The sequence below is a fragment of the Poecile atricapillus genome, chromosome 4 (genome assembly GCF_030490865.1).
Source record: "Poecile atricapillus isolate bPoeAtr1 chromosome 4, bPoeAtr1.hap1, whole genome shotgun sequence".
Lineage (NCBI taxonomy): Eukaryota > Metazoa > Chordata > Aves > Passeriformes > Paridae > Poecile > Poecile atricapillus.
The window spans coordinates 49,637,545-49,654,009 of record NC_081252.1 but is presented as its reverse complement, the minus strand read 5'-3'; the positions used below and the strand labels follow the sequence as shown (position 1 = coordinate 49,654,009).

Sequence of the window (16,465 nt, the reverse complement as noted above, 5' to 3'; positions counted from 1 at the left end):
AGAGCCAACACAGAGATGATATGTGCTCTGGTTAGGATAACCATAATAAATACATTTCAATTACAATTCAATACAACAATTACAATTTCAAAGATTGTTCCAAACTGAACTACAATGTAAACTGTCATAACAGACACTTCAAAAACAAGACACCTTTTGTCTTAAATAATTGCCTTGTGGAATTCCTCAGAAAATCATTACGCTACTAAGAGTATCTCCACTGCAAAGTCCCTGGGAGATGGGCCAGATGGGAGAAAAACATACATTTTCTTCAGTTTTGAAAATAAATGTAATGTGTTCATAAATTCAATAAACTGATCTAATGTATTTTAACATCAGTATCATCCACTGAAAAACAAGACTACAGAATTTAAGAAAATTCATTCCAGCTCCTCCACCATATATTTAATTTATACTTTGGAAGTTGTAATTAGCTATGTTTATACAGCACTCTGATGATGTGAACTGCTATGAAAGTGACAACTAATGATGAGGCTTAAGCAGCATTCATCAGCTTTGTGTGAATTCACAAACAAACAAATCGCCCTTGAAAGTATTAGTACAGATCACACTGTTAAATACCTAATTCTATTCATTTTAAGAGATTGCCCATGAATCATTTGAAACATGCAATTTACTTGCACAATACCAGCTTTTAAGGAATCTAGCAGTACTGCAATTCTACCACAGCTTTCATTGTTACTGTTTCTGTTGAAATCATACATCCTATTTACCCATCAGGAACTATGACATTTAGTTAATACTGAAAATGAGTGTCAATTCATTTGAAAAAGTGGCTTCAAATGGGCACCTCAGCCTGCAGTGCTTTTTGAATTATAATTCACTATGCCATTCTTCTTATTTAACGAACAACAACTTAAAGACTTAATGTTCACTTGTACAACCTGGAATTTGTCCCAGAAAAGATGGTGCATTCTGTGAGTAAAACCACTTAAGATCATTTATGATCTCGATCTGCAAATGAGGGACTGTACTTCCTGCAACTTTCTTGCAGCTTTTATTCATCAAAATCAAATCAAAACCACATAAAAGGAAAGAAGCAATAAGATAATGAATCAAATAAAACATTTTACTGCTGAAGAGTAGCAGGCTTTTTCCAAATATCTCTGTGCAAACAAAAAAAGGAAACAACACTATACAAAGACTCCAAAGCCAGCACTGAAAAGAAAAATTCAGTGAAGGGAAAGCTTTCACTGCACGGAAATGCATTAAAATTATATAATTAACAATTAAACTTACAAACATCTGTGGCTTAATAAATTCCTAGTTTGAAGCACCTGCTGATTTAAGGAGACAAACCATTACCTTATTTTTCACTGCACAAAAAGAAGCATGTGCTTCCATTATACATACTTTCAAAAACTGTAATTTCTGAAATTGTACTTACATTTGTGATAACTTTCCTGTGTCAGAATTTAAGAAGTCAATGAAAGGCGATAAAAATACAGAATTCAGAGAACCACTAAGAAAATTATTTTAACTCTGAAGCTGCAACTGACATTGTCTACATGAACCATAAAAGAAAAACTTTCTCTGAAAAAGAGCTGCAAACAATACCAGCAACTCAAGACCAGGGTAGATTTATTCAGACTCATTAAAACAGACTTTTTAACTGGTCATTCAGAGAAAAATTCCTCTTCTATATTAAAAGTAAGTAATTATATAGTTGAAACTGTTGTTTCATTTAATAAAATCCTTGAGAAACCTTCCCACTAGTTTGATCACTATATCTGTAATTCAACAAAGCAAATTTATTAGTCTTCTATTTCAGTAGAAAAGGGCAAATATGAATACTTGTATATTTTTGTTGTGCAATTAAAACATGATCTAACAAACTGCAGGACAGGAACAGTCCCATTATGCTTTCAGAAATCAAACTCTGGGTAACACTTCTCAGACAAGCGCAAGTAATGTAAAGGAAGCAACCTTTTATGTGTTGATCATTTGTTATGCTTGCTTTACAGTATGAGTACAAGTGGGAAATAATTCATTGTATATATAATAAAGGGAAGAAACAAGCACACATCATCATGGACCTCCATTTCCTCAAGAATCCTGGCTGTTGTGACTATATTCATGGCTGAGTCCAGGCAGGGAAAGGATAGCTAAGAAAGTCAAAGCATGGAAGATAATTTGATCAACACAACCCTCTTCCAAGACACAGGTAAAGTCAGACACAAACAGATTAAGAGTTCAAATATGAATAGTTCACACCAAATACATTAGTCTTATGCATCAGCAAAACTGCAGCACTAGCAGCAAACCAAGGTAGTTCATCAATTTCTTTTTTTCTTTAATTTTTTTGTTGTTGTTGTTAGTGGGAGAATATGAAGTTGTTTCTTGTCACAGTTCTACTGGAATCCACTGAGCAAATAACAGACTGGAACCTAAATGAACCAGGTATTATTTACAACTGCTGTTTTTGCTGAGCAGCTCCAGGTAATTCACAATGCACTGTCTCTTACTTTCCACACTTCTAGGATAGTATGCATTGTTAGTTTCCTGCACTTATCACGGCACATTGACATAAACTGATGGAAAGTTCTAAGATTTTTCTTTTATGCAGAAGCTTGTGGATACAAGTCAGTACTGAGATCTTATAGGGTTCAAACCCTGTAATTCCAGGGACTTACATCACTTTATATTTTCCTGCTCTGGGTCTACCAAGACAAAGTTAGATCCACCCATATCAATACAAGCAACCCAAGTGGCAGTGACTTTTCACCATTTTTTTGTAATTAAAAGTAGTAGCCCTGACTAAAATCATTAAAAGTTCTTCTGCTTGTTTCCTACGCTAGAATTTCAAAACACGTCCTTGAAAAATATTCCACAGCTTTCCTCCTTAACTCCTCTACCGAAGAAAAATCTTTCCCAGCCATTTCCAGGATTAAGAGTTTGGAGTCTGGAAAAGCAGTCTCTTCCCTCTCACTTTGTCTTTAAGAACACTAATTAATTAATTCTCTAGCCATACTCTCCAGATGCCAAACTGACACCAAGTTCTGAGTTTTCTGTCTGAGAAACAACCCTGCAAGAAACACGTTCATTTGGCAAGCTGCTGACAAGGACAAGTGTTCTGATCTGAAATCTCCAGATTGATTTAAATTACTTTTACTCTCAAAGAATAAACAAACTGTCACCAGTATCGAATGCTGTTGTGCCATCTACTTTGTTTAGGTATCTGAGTCCTAAGTTGCACTAATTCTGGACATCCAAGTGCAGAAAAAGATGCAAAGGTCCATTAAATGTCTTCTGGTACCAACTTCAGCAGGAAAAATGCAATGTTTACTGATAGTCTGGGCCACACTCTAGGATGACTTATACAAGTTCAGTCACAAATCTGTGTCCATGCTCCTGCTGTTCATACTCTTTCCAGGACTTTTCTCTCCTTAAGCGTCCTATATGACAGCTACAATGATACCACCACCCTCTTTACAGTCTCCTCTGAACAAAGTATCCATGGTTGAGGTTTTTTTCCCCAGACCTACCCTTTTGGAAGGAGCTTACCTTTTCACCTTATTCCACACAGGTTCTCTCAACTGTTGCTTCACCATGTTCCCACAGAGAACCTCACTCCTCACCTTCAAACTGTTTTCTGACTCAGATGCTAGAAGCCCTTGTATTTTTTCTGACACTGTTTAACAACGTATAAAAACTTGATTAGAGGACCCTGTCAAGAAGATGAGAGCTTGTGACATCAGCCCCTACCAAGTTACATCCTGTTATTGTTTCCTGCTAGAACACACGTGAAAAAGGTTCAAACTTCATAATACCAGAAGCATTGTCATTTAGAAGTTAAACATGGACAGCAGCAATGTAAGCTTCCCTTGTGTTTGTCACCTACAGTGACAAACCTTGAATGGTAAAGGACTTCTCTTCAAGCTACTTAAATAACCTGTTTATCTGTTGAAGCAATTACCAGATTCTAATTTCTTCTAGCAGATTTTTGAGCTATGGCTATACAATCATGCTACAGGATACTTACTAGTTTGCAACAGCTTGAAGATAAAAAACTTTAGAATAGAAAAATCTATTATTCTTTTTACAAACTGCCTTTCTAACAAAAAACATGTGGCTCCTTGGGGCCACAGTGTAATCAGAAGCTCCTCAAAAATAAACTGCCACTCATTCACTTGCCAAATTCTGATAATCTCAAAGAGTGTATCACAGAGAAGATGTAACTATTAAAGAGCATGTTGAAAGTTGGTTCAGTAACAATAATTGCTTTACAACAGATGGCTCTAGGCGGCATCAGCTTTATGACTTCTCATTGACTTATAAGCTCAAAGTCCTGACTGGTGTCTCCTGTAACTTTAACCAGTACAGCAGACAAATGATAGCAAAATGTACCAAAAAAAAGTGATTTAAGTAAGTGCTAGCAACAATTTTTAATGGTGAAGGAGGAAAGAAAAAGAAAGAACACCAAAATGAGAACAAAACCAATACAATTCTGTCAAAAATCGTATTAGTAATTCAACTTACTCTTTTACTGAGGCAGATAACTGGCCACATACTACAACCTAAAGTGCAGCAGCAGCAAAGGCATCCACATAGTAGCCATCGCACATTAACTGGAAGATTCTTCTTAAGACAACTGTTAACCCTACTGATGCTGGCTTTGAATTCTTCAGGTGCAACCTACAAGGGAAATGAAAAAAGAAGAAAACTAGTACTACAGCAGTGTCATTTATTACTTTTACAGTACTCTGTAGTTGGAACACTTGTTTTTGTAATAAAACTCGAACTCCAGTTCCAACCTTCTATTCAAAGATACTCACCTTTCCAGTTAAAGATGAAGGAAATTCTGCTTCAAATTTGTTGCTTAGTCCGAACCTGCAAAAACAAAATTTAGATTGCAGCAAAATTATAAATAACCCTAATCCATGCCACAAATTACTAGCACCTCATAATACTCTCAGGGTCTGTATCAGTAACACCATTAATTTTAGGAAAACACTACTTGCTATTAAACTTAATTATTAGTATTAAAATTATACTAACAAACAAAAATACACCATTGTACACAGATTGAAAACCATCTTGCCCATAGGGGGACATATGATTAAAGTGCAGTTTCAGGAAGGCAATGGGTAAGGGGAGTGTTCATCACCAAATCCCACAACAGAGAGCTCTGACTGAAATTAGTCAGAAATTGGTTTTAAACAGTTAAAAGAAAGCACAGCTAAAAATAAGGTGCAAGTAGCTAACTTCTGGGTTTGTTTTCATCTGACATTACTGATGCAAACAGTGCCAACAGATTTGAAGCAAGATTACACAAGTTCCCTGACAATTACACCAAAGCAAAGACAATGCTGAAGTATACATCACTCACATAGCTGCAGATGCCAGAGAGTACAAGAAGAAAGCACACCAGGAACAGCCAGACTTACATGCAATCCATATGCAGCAATGCCTGTTGCCAAAGTTTGCAGCAGCACACTGGGATACACAGTTTGAAGCTGTAGGTGACTTTTTCATAGGCTCTTACACAAAGTAAGCAGGTAATTTTCCTAAGATTGGTTACAGGCAGTAGAATCATAGAAACATAAAATGATTTGCATTGGAAGGAACCAAAAATTATCTAGTCTGATCTCCCTGTCACTAGATAAGACTGCTCAAAACCGCATCCAATCAACACTTCCAATGAACCAAGTGTTCCATTGAACACTTCCAATGATGGTGCACCCACACCTTCTCTGGGAAACCTATTCCAGTGTCTCATCACCTTCACCCTTATATCCAAATTAAACCTATGGTCTTTCTGATTAAAACTATTCCCCATAGTCCTGTCACTATAGGCCCAGGCAAAAAGTCTTTCTCCACCTTTCTTATAAGCCTCCTTTGTACATTGGCAGGCTGCAATATCATCTCACAGGAGACCTTATTTACACAGCATTTATCTACCATATTTCAGTATTTGTAACTAAAATAGTAGCTATGCAGGTCTGTAAGTCTCTCAAAACTGGTAAAATAACAAATGAGAACTGTTACACAGAAATGCATACGGCAAGTTTACTACTTCAACACAGAAAAAAGGAAACTTAACTTACTGGAAACATTGCTGCTATTGAAAATCCTGCTGAATACTCCATGACAGGAGGACCATCCACCCTTTCTTCAAACTACTGAGTGAAACTAAGCGCTGAGGCAAAAGTTATGAAAACATCAGAGTCATGCCCTATCAATTAAGTGTCATGCCCTACTTAAAATTGCCAGTAAGTCGAAGTGGAAACCAAAGTCTGAAAAAAACTCTTGTATTCACATTCATTGTAGAAGCAGACAAGCCTGGAGAATAACGCCAAGCTTGAGATACACAGCTGCCATCACAAGTCTCAAAACTAAAAGGTAACATCACTTTACTATATAATTAGTTTCTTAAATCAGTATTTGTGAAGTATTCAAATGCTGACAGCTCCCTCAAACACAAATATTCATAAAGCTCACAAAAGTCACGCCTGACAAAAGCAACCCCCACTGGAAAAGCTCTACAGCTATCTGAAATTACAAACACTGAGACAGAGTAAGGGTCAGAAACTTCCAACCAATGCAGTTACACTTGCTTGAAGTTATAAGCAAAGAGACTGAGAACCTGTACGCAAGGTCTGTGGTAATGTTTAATACATGGTGGGGTAGCAAAGCTGAAGCTAACTCAAACAGCTACCAGCATAATTTTGAGCTTGACACATTAGAGTGTTGCCACCATATGCAAGTAGCAAAAAAGGGTGACTCCATACATTAAAAGCATACCACACATTTTAAGTAGTTATGTGATCTCAGACTTGTTACTCTTGACTGCAAGCTGAAATTTGGAAATTGAAGAATACTTATACTGAAGAAACTCCACAGAACATTACTACATGTTCAATGTAAATACATAACTGCTCTGACAAAAAAAAAAAATAGCAAAAAAAGCCTTAAAATAAAACATTGGAAATCAATATTTTGGAGATGCATTTCCTCAGAGAGCTGTCCCACTATAGCACTAGATTTCTTTAGTACAATACTGCTTCTCCAGTGACACACACCGTTCTCTGCTTGCTCTATGCCTTTCCCACTGTACATCATGTCTTCAACAGATCCATGCTCACCTCACGCATGAATACATTCTTTACCCTTCCTGGACCTGAACAAGCATTTCTGGAATCTGACTCCACTTGAAAGGTACAAATAAATTCCTGCTCTTGTGTACACTAGAGAAAGAAATGGTGAGAGGTAGAAACTTCAAAGTACAGAATTTCACAGGACAGGACACAGACAATTTGCAATCTTTTCCAGCAGGCAGGTCAGATCATTCTAACACAAAAAAATTGACACATGCTATCCTCTTCCTCTTTGTCCTCTCTTATTGGGACACTAAACCATTTTTTCGCTGCCCTTAACTCTACTCTTTATGTCCACATGTTCCCAACCCTTAAAAAAAATATATATATATTTTACAAATTTTAACATGCTCCATGATTATCACATAGCCCTGTTTCCACCCCTATGTCCTTGATACCAAGCAAGGTTGAAAAATATATTAGCAGACTTCAATTTAATAATAAAGAAACTTCCTTGTGTAAATACATATTTTGTAAGTTCTTTTTCCCCCTACAAAAAGTTCTTGTATTAAGATACAAGGTGCTGTAATAACAGCACAAAAAGGCATTCATCATCACATCCCAATGGCTTGCCATCATTCCAGTAGTGCAAGAATAAATCCAGTATTACTAGTTAATATAGCCTGCTATATATATATATGGTACATGTCTCAACTGATCGAGGAACAGGAAAACAATCACTGGAAAACACTATCAGACCTATCATAAATATTCTCTTCAGGATTTCAAACACATCATGTACCTCCATTCCTACCATAATATGATTTTAGAAACAAGTATGAAACACCTTGGACTTTCAGTTCCATTGTAAGTAAGGATCTCTATTTTTACAGTGCTTTCAATCTTTTTTGCCATTACAAGAAAGAACCTCAAATTTTCAGCAACCAGGTGATGTTACTCCTGTCTTCCAAGCTATCAAAACTCTGCTGGTGTGAAAACAGTTTAACTTAATATTTAAAAAACAATGTTTAAAAAAATACATTAGCATTGCTTGCACATGCTTCAAATAGTGAGTTTAAGGAGAAAACTTAATGCTAACTGAAAGCTCCACATCCTCTAAAGGCAAAGACTTCATATGGTTTATTTGGATAATATTTAACTGCTTTCCTTTAATTGATTTTAATTACACAGCCTAGAAAAGGCTCATACACTTCATTCTCTGTTGGACGAAATCAAGTAATGGTAAATGTCTTTCTGATGTTAATATGTAGTCATGGAATTGACATATTTCAAACTCAACATTATGACTCCTATGTAAGATCAGAAAGGATATGAAAACAAACTATGAAAAGAGAGCTTCTGTTTAAATATACACACAGCAGAAGCAGTCAGCAACTCTTCACACTGCAGAGCCAGGGACAGATCAATCCAGTATTTGCTTAACTGCTGACCATTTTTGTCAGACCTTCAAAACACACACATGCTTTTATACTGGCAAGACTAATTCATCACGTACACAGGACTTGACCTATTCCTAATATCCACCAAATGAATGTTCTAAAAGGGATCTCACTTTTAATAATAAGCTTCTGGGGATCAACGACAAAAAAAGTTACAGGTTGTACAAAGGTAGAAGTGGCTGATGCTATGTAGTTAACTGTTAACACCTGGCACAGTAAAGAAAGTAGATGAAGATCAATTGCCTAATTTTGGAGGCACACATAGGTATTTCATTGCTCATTCAAAACCTAAAGAACAAGAACTTTAAGGAAGATCTTAAAGTAATAATGAGCTAATAACTATTAATGAACAATTAAGAAGGTAACCATCCTTCAACCACAAGGCGCTGGGCTTACTAGTCACAGCCAGCGCTTCACAAGCTTCCCCAGCATTCCATTAACGGGTCTTCATCTTGTCTTGCACAACTTACCCTCAAGTATTGGAGAAGAAACCAGTATTTGCCTCTGTTTCAGCTATTTGTACTTTTCATTCACTAATATGAAAACTATCTAATTGTGGGTGTGTTCTGTTTTTCAGAAACAGACTAAGGCTACTGGCTTATTTTCAGTAAATCACTGGTACAGCTTCTGTTCACGATAAACAATCGTAAGTTGAACACACTGACTACATGCTTCTATTCTTTCACAGGGCCTCCTTGGCTTCTGGCCCCATCTGTGTCCTTCTAACTTTCCAAATCACTCTCAGCCTATCCATGCCTTACTTCCTGTTTTTAACTAGACAGCTAACTGCACTGCCCAGCTATTACTATTTGTGTCAACCAGATAATAAAGCAGCAGTGTACCCAAGTGCCAAAAAAACTTGTCAGGTCAGCATCTGAAAATCATTAGAGTTTATGAGACTGAGAGCAACAGACAACAGTATCTTCAGCTTTTATGTCTCTGCTACAAACCTAGTTCTGCTGAAGACTAAATACAAAAAACCAAAAGTTTGTACTACTGTGTCTTGTCTCCAGGTTTGTATTTCAGCTTCTGACACTGCACATTGTAACTGACAACTACTACACTTCAACAGAGTGAGCCTGACAGAATTGATGGAAGGAATGATACCCTCATCTCCTACATTATTGAGAAGCACTACACATGTTCGTGGACACTTGCTTCTAGACTCAGATACCAAACATGCACAAAACAAAGTTGCTTCCATGTCAAGCACAGTGAAACACACAGCAATCACAACATAATTTTACACATAGCTATCTGACTGACGCCTTTTCTTTGTTAAAGTCCTCAGAGCTATATTAGCAGCCACAAGTTAAATGGGAATGGGTAATAGGTACATAAACAACCTTGTTCAATAGTCCAGCCGGTCATGTGCTGGCACATACCTGTTATACACAGGAACACAGGCACCTTACTTCCTGACAGCTCATCATTTTGGACAAATACTTCACATTCCTCTGCCACTCACAGCCCAGTCTTGTTTCCTCAGCGCCTGGTTAGAGGTTTGCACCCGCCTGCGGGTTTTCAGGCGGCTCCCAGCTGCCCGGTGGGGCCGAGGAGAGCCCTCTCGCAGCTTCACGGACGTAGGGGAAGGGCAGTAGTCCCGGCCCGGTGCTCCCCACGCCTACTCCCCGACTTGCCCCAAGTTGTACCCACGGGCTCGGCGCTCCCGGCCGCCCCCGTCCCGCCGCCCGGGCCTCCTCCACCGCCCGCCCCGGCCGCGCAGGCCCCGGCGCGGCCCTTACACGGTGACATGGCCGGAGCCGCGCACCACCACCGGGTCGGGGGAGTACTTCAGGAGCTGCTCCTCCAGCGCCCGTTCCTCGTCCTCCTCCTCCTCGTAGATCTCATCGAAGTCCGCCATGGCCGGGCCGGGGCGTCCGATGAGCCAGAGGAGCCGGGACGACGCGAAGGGAGCCGGCCAGCGAGGCAGACGGGAGGGGGCCGGCGGGGGCGGCCCGGGGCCGGGCCGGGCCAGGCGGCAGCGGGGCCGCGACGGCGGCAGAGGCTGAAGCGGCGGCGGCTCCGGGCGGGGAAGCGCCCGTCACCCTCCGCGGGGGGAGGGGGCGAGGGGCGGGGCAGGAACAACAACAACAACATCCGGCCCCGGTCCCGCCCCGGCCCGGCCCGGCCCACCCGGAGCTGCCCGGAGCCGCGGGGGCCGGGGCGGGCTCGGCGCTGCCGTGGCTGCCGTGGCCCCTGGGGTGCCCTCGAGCGCGGCGCTCCCCGGGCCCGGCCCTCCCGGAGGCACGGAACAGGTCAGACTGGGAACGACCACAGCGGTCATCGGGTCCAACCCCCTGCTCAAGGAGGGTCTTCCTAGAGCACATGGCACAGGAGTGTGTCCGGACGGTTCCTGAATAACTCCGGTGAGGGAGACTCCACAGCCTCTCTGGACAGCCTGTTCTGGAGTGTGGTCTCCTGCACAGTAAAGTTCTTCCTCACGCTGCGGTGGAACTTCCTGTGCACCAGTTTCTGCCTGTTGTCCCTTTTCCTATTGCTTGGCACCCCTGAGAAGAACCTGGCTCCATCCTCTGACATCCTCCCTGCAGATTCTGATGGGTATTGATTAGGGCCCCTCTCAGACATCTCTTCTCAATGCTGAGCAGGCTCAGCTCCCCCAGCCATCTCCCCACAAGAGAGATGCTCCAATCCCTTAGTCATTTTTGTCACCCTCCATTGGACCTGCTCCAGGAGCTCCATGTTTCTCTTGCCCTGAGGAGCCCAGAACTGGACACAGCACTTCTGATGTGGCTCACCAGGGCTGAGTAGAGGGACAGGGTCCCCTCCCTCAGCCTGCTGGCTAAGCTCTTCCCAATGCAGCCTAGGACACAATTTGCCCTCTTGACTGCAAGGTTTTAACCCTTTTTTGGGCATCCATGAAGTCCATGGGGGAAGGGGGGCAGTTGGACACCTGCTGTGAGCTGAGGGGTTGCCCATGGTCCCTCTGGCTTAGTGCAGGGAGATGTGGGGAAAGTGGCCCCTGGCCAAGGCTGACCTGCTCACATGAAGGCTGAGACCAGGTGTCTGCATGTCCCTTGGTATTGTCAGTTCCTGGATCTGCCATTCCTATGGCAGCCTTGAATTCTCCATGGAAAGCATCATGCTGAGGCCACTGTTTGCAAAGCAGATGAGCAATGAATTTGCAGAGGAACAGCCCCTTTAGGACATCATTTTTCAATGCTAAGCAGAAAACCCTAAAAATGTCAGGGATTTGTCATAGCCAAAACTTAAAGACTGGAAAATGCCAGTGGGAGCATAGTGGCCTTAGCAACAGGTAGGCTGTTGTGACAGCTGTGGAAGGCAGTGGATGAGATATAGCAGTAGTAGGATGACATTTTAAAAAGGGGGAGCAGACCTTTTTTATCTGACAGAGTGGACTGGTGGATTATGTTCTTGCAGCAGTATCTAATATATAGTGTCAGAGGCCTCAGCCTGAAACAGTCAAAAAAAAAAAAAAAAAAAAAAAAGGCAAATCTGCTTATCATAGAACGGCTTATATAAATGAGCCATAGAATGGCTCTATATAAAGATCATCAAGTTCCACCCTGCCCTGCTGTGGGCAGAGGTACCTTCCACTAGACCTGGTTGCTCAAGGCCTTATCCAACCTGGCCTTTGACAATTCCAAGGATGAAGCATCCACAGCATTTCCAGGCAATCTGTCCCAATGTTTCACCCTCACGGTAAATATAAAACATGTGTCTTTACTCTCACAGTAAATAATTTCTTGCTAATGTCTAATACATGTCCTTGTAGAAAATCCCTCTTCATCTTGCTTGTAGGCCTCCTTCAGGTACTGCAAGGCTACATTCAGGTCACCTGAAAGCCTTCTCTTCTCCAGGCTGAACAACCCAAATTCTCTCAACATTTCCTCCTAGCAGAGGTTCTCCACCCCTCCAGTCAACTTGGTGGCCCTTCTCTGGACTCATTCCAGCAGGTCCATGTCCTTCCTGTGCTGGGCCCTCAGAGCTGATGCAGCCCTGCAGGTGGGATCTCAGCAGAGCAGAGCAGAGGAGCAGGATCCCCTCCCTCCCCTGCTGCCCACGCTGCTCTGGATGCAGCCCAGGACACGTTTGGCTCTCTGGGCTGGGAGTGCCCATGGCTGGATCATGTCCCACCCACCTCTCACCCACCAGCACCCCCAGATCTTTCTTGGCAAGGCTGCTCTGGATCTGTTCATCCCCAGCCTGTGTTGATAGTGGCAGTTTCCCCAGCCCAGGTGCAGCACCTTGTACTTGGTCTTGTTAAATGTCAGGAGATTCCCATATGCCTACTTCTCCTGCTTGTCCAGGTCCCTCTGGATGGCATCCCATCCTCCAGGTGTGTCGACCACACTTCTCAGCTTAGTATCATCTGCAAATTCACTGAAGATGCACTAGATCCCTTTGTCTACATCACTGATGAAGATATAAACAGTGCTGGTCCCAATACGGACCCCTGAGGGATATCACTTACCACTGATATCCATTAGGAGCTGTTGACCTCTACCCTCTGGATGCAACCATCTTACTTATCTATCTCACAGCCCACCCCTTAAATCCATCTCTCTCCAATTAAGAGAAAAATATGTTGTGGATTTTTACAGGCTTTACAAAAGTCCAGATAAATGACATCTGTAGCACTCTCCTTGTCCACTTTCATGAGTGTCTGCATTCCCCTTTACTTTCCTAGTACTTCATGTGTCTTATTTACAATAGCCTCTTTTTCACATTAGATAATTTTTTCTTTGAAACCTACAGTTCTTTTTTCCTGGCTTGTTTCACTATATCATAGAACCATTGAATTAAAAAGTGACCGTAAATTAAACCTTGAATTAAAAGGGACCTTAAAGATCGCCCAGTTCTGCCATGTGCAGGGAACCTTCCACTAGATCAGATCACTCAAAGACCCATCCAAACTGTCCTTGAACGCTTCCAAAGATAGAATATCCATAGCTTCTTGGGGCAACACATTCCAGTGCTTCACCACCCTCAGAAGAAGAGATTTCTTTCTAAAGTCTAATCTAAACCTATTGTGTTTCAACTGAAGGCCATTTCCCCTTCTCCTGTCAGTACAGGCCCCTGTAAAAACTTCCTCTCCAGCCTTTTGTAGGCTCTCTTTAGGTACTGGAAGGCTGCTGTGAGGTCTCTGCAGAGCCTTCTCCAGGCTGAACAACCCCAACTCTCCCAACCTAATTTCAGTGGAGAGGCGCTCCATCCCTCCAGTCATCTTTGTGGCCCACCCCTGAATTTATTATACCAATCAGTTTATTTTCTGAAAGACTACGTTGCTACTTAACTCTCCGCTATTCATAAAGATCCTCGTGGTGTATTTCTCAGAGTGTTTACAAAGGTGTGATGCTGCTTATTGCTCTGTGTAAAACCAGGGTAGAAACAGTGTGGTTGTGAGAAAATCCATGACACTTTGTTGCAAAGGAGAAAGCAGCATTTTGTGCTGTCACATTAGAGAAGTGTGACAGTATTTCTATCATGAGCTACTTGTAACAGGTTTCATTTCCTAAATAACAGAATTATACAGAATACCACAGAATTCACCTGAGTAATTGTGTGCTTTCATACTAGAATGCTTAACTCATGGGGTTTTTACCGGTTACTCTTCTTACATTTCACACAGAAATTTGATTTAGCAGGATTGGTGGCTCATTAGTTCTGTCTAACAGTCTTGAAATTGAGAAAATGGACTAAATTTAATACTGTCAAAAGCAAAAGAAAGCCCAGTGGTTTCAGTGAAGCTGTGCCTCCCTGTTCTACCTCCCTCTATGGATGAATTTGGTAACCGGCTTGTTTTCAGATACCTCTTTCACAGTAGCAGATGGGTCATCAGGATTAATGCTGTGCAGCACAGCAGCACCCTGCTGGAAGTCTTGGAAACAACATTGAAGGGATGGGCTTACCTACCTCACACTTAAACCCTTGGAGCAGCACTGCTGCTGCGGCCAGCAAATGTTTGAGGTCCAAGACGTTGTTGTGTAGCATGACAGGCTTGGTTAGCTCACTGGATGGATCTGAGATAAGAAAAAGAGAAAGAAAGCCCCAAGCTTCTCAATCAGTTCATCGCTTTAAATGTACATTAGTTGCCTAACAAAATGCCAGTTCCACAGTCCACAGTTTCCAGATGTTCAGTATTGGCAGCCTTTAATAGATGAAGAGCTGTGGCAGGTATGGTATGGAAGTTCTAAGTTTCTAGGCTGAGGTGCCCATGATGCTTCAGCATGTGTTCCAACACCTGGTGTGCTCGAAGCCTTCGGCACTGGGTTCAGCAGTACTGGACCGCCCTCAGAGGGTGCAACGAGACTCCTCATTTTGTGCAGTTTGTCCTGCCACACTGAAGAGGCCAGGCCTCTCCTTTTTTTCAGGAAGTGTCAGTGAGTTGTCACTTCTTCACTGCTGATGTGTCACTGTGATGTGCCAGCCCTGCCACCAGCCCCCACTTACTTCCCAAGTCCATGCCTTTACATCATAGAGTTTCCTTGTGATTGTTTTGGTGTTTACTCTGCCCCAATATTGTGGGACTCCCATTTACAGTTCATTGTCATTTCTCTGTGAACAGTCACAGTAATGCGAGGCTCATACTGATTACGCTTTTAAGCAACTTAACTCTCATTATATCTAAATAATATATCTAAATAAAAGTGGTAGGCTTAAAGTCAAAATTGAAGAGCATTCTGCTGTTGTTCCAGGTAGGAATGCCCTCCCTCCCCAGGGAATTCCTGCACTAGGGGAGAACAGATACTGTGTACAGATCTCTCTGACAGAGGTACTCACCGTCCTCAGAGCTGCTCTGTAAAAATGGCATACTGTAATCTAAAGGAGACTTTAAGCAATTTCTTTTTGTGAAAATCTTTTTTCCAGTTCCCCGTCTTTTGATTTTTTTTTTTACTTTCTTTTACTGTTTGTCCTTCTCCTTTTTTCTGTATTTCTATCCCAGTTCCCCATTTGTAATTGCTTCTTTCCCCTGCTTTCCGCTGACATCTTCTCAGTTGTTACTCACCTCATTCCTCCCACAGTCTTTGTCTTGTTTCTCCCTGTCTTTTCCTTAGTTAATTAGTACATTGTCGGAACTTCTGAAGGAAATCGTTTCACGCAACAGGGCATCAAAGAACAAGCAGCAGGTGCAGGCGTAACCTTGTTCTTTGAACTCCTACCACTACTCAATAGCAAAGCAAAGCTGGCAGGAACAGCTTCTCTTTCCCTGATTAATTAAGAGAAGAGAGGTAACCAGAAGGAAAACAAGAGTGGGTGGTGATAGCAAGGGTAGGGGGTAAGCAGGGATAGTACAGAAGCCAGAGAAGAGAAGATAGAAATAATGTACACTGCAGAGGGAGTTTAACAAAGCTACGTAATCGTAGCAAACCTTCAAGGGCATTCACATCAGGCTGTGCTTTTCTTGGTATGCTCTGAGAGCTGGTCTTCAGTCACCTTCCCTTGACACAGAGCCCCTCGCCTCTGGGTTGGCTCCTCGGTCCTGCTTAAGTGTCCCATTGCTCTTGACATATCTGGATAAAGTGTATCTGATAATGTTCACATTTCTGTTAATGATATCAGTAACCACCATGCCCTGAGTTTTAACAAAATCAAATAGAATTTTTAAAAAGTAATAATTATTTACATTATTGCAGAAACATGGAAATACAAAGTCAGGAACAGGTACAGAGTGAAAAATAACATAGCAAAACTTACTGCTAGTTACAGCATTGTATTTGTTTTTTGACCAATTTCATTATGTCAGTTCTTGCTGATTAACTGATTATTTTGCAGAATCCCTGTACACCCCAAATAAACTAACCAAGATTTTCTGTGCAAAAGTCAAAGCGAAGTTTTGACACCAATCCATTATGGTAAGTCATATTTCTGTTTCTGACTTTATGATGCAGGATTGAGTGAGTTCTTAGAGCAAAAAGGTATGTTGAATAGCTCAAATTCATGTCCTTTTTTATTGGTCTTTTT

At 41.7% G+C, this 16,465-nt stretch overlaps 1 protein-coding gene across 3 annotated transcripts in view; it reads right to left on the bottom strand.

The window, feature by feature from the left end:
• The window catches only part of CHIC2 (cysteine rich hydrophobic domain 2), a 28,659-nt gene extending 18,065 nt beyond the window's left edge, over positions 1-10,594 (bottom strand). Inside the window, exons 1-3 of one of the 3 annotated variants that reach the window (XR_009277632.1) lie at positions 10,264-10,594; positions 4,797-4,851; positions 4,501-4,656 (exon numbers count right to left, since the gene is read on the bottom strand). Coding sequence is in view for 2 of the 3 variants with exons in the window: in XM_058838648.1 (XP_058694631.1) it covers positions 4,501-4,656; positions 4,797-4,851; positions 5,409-5,557 (360 nt within the window). In the remaining variant the exon portion in view is untranslated. Of the gene's footprint in view, positions 1-4,500; positions 4,657-4,796; positions 4,852-5,408; positions 5,790-10,263 lie in introns of those variants that run through there. The other 2 variants (XM_058838649.1, XM_058838648.1) reach the window with 2 other exon arrangements.
• Positions 10,595-16,465: the final 5,871 nt, after the last annotated feature.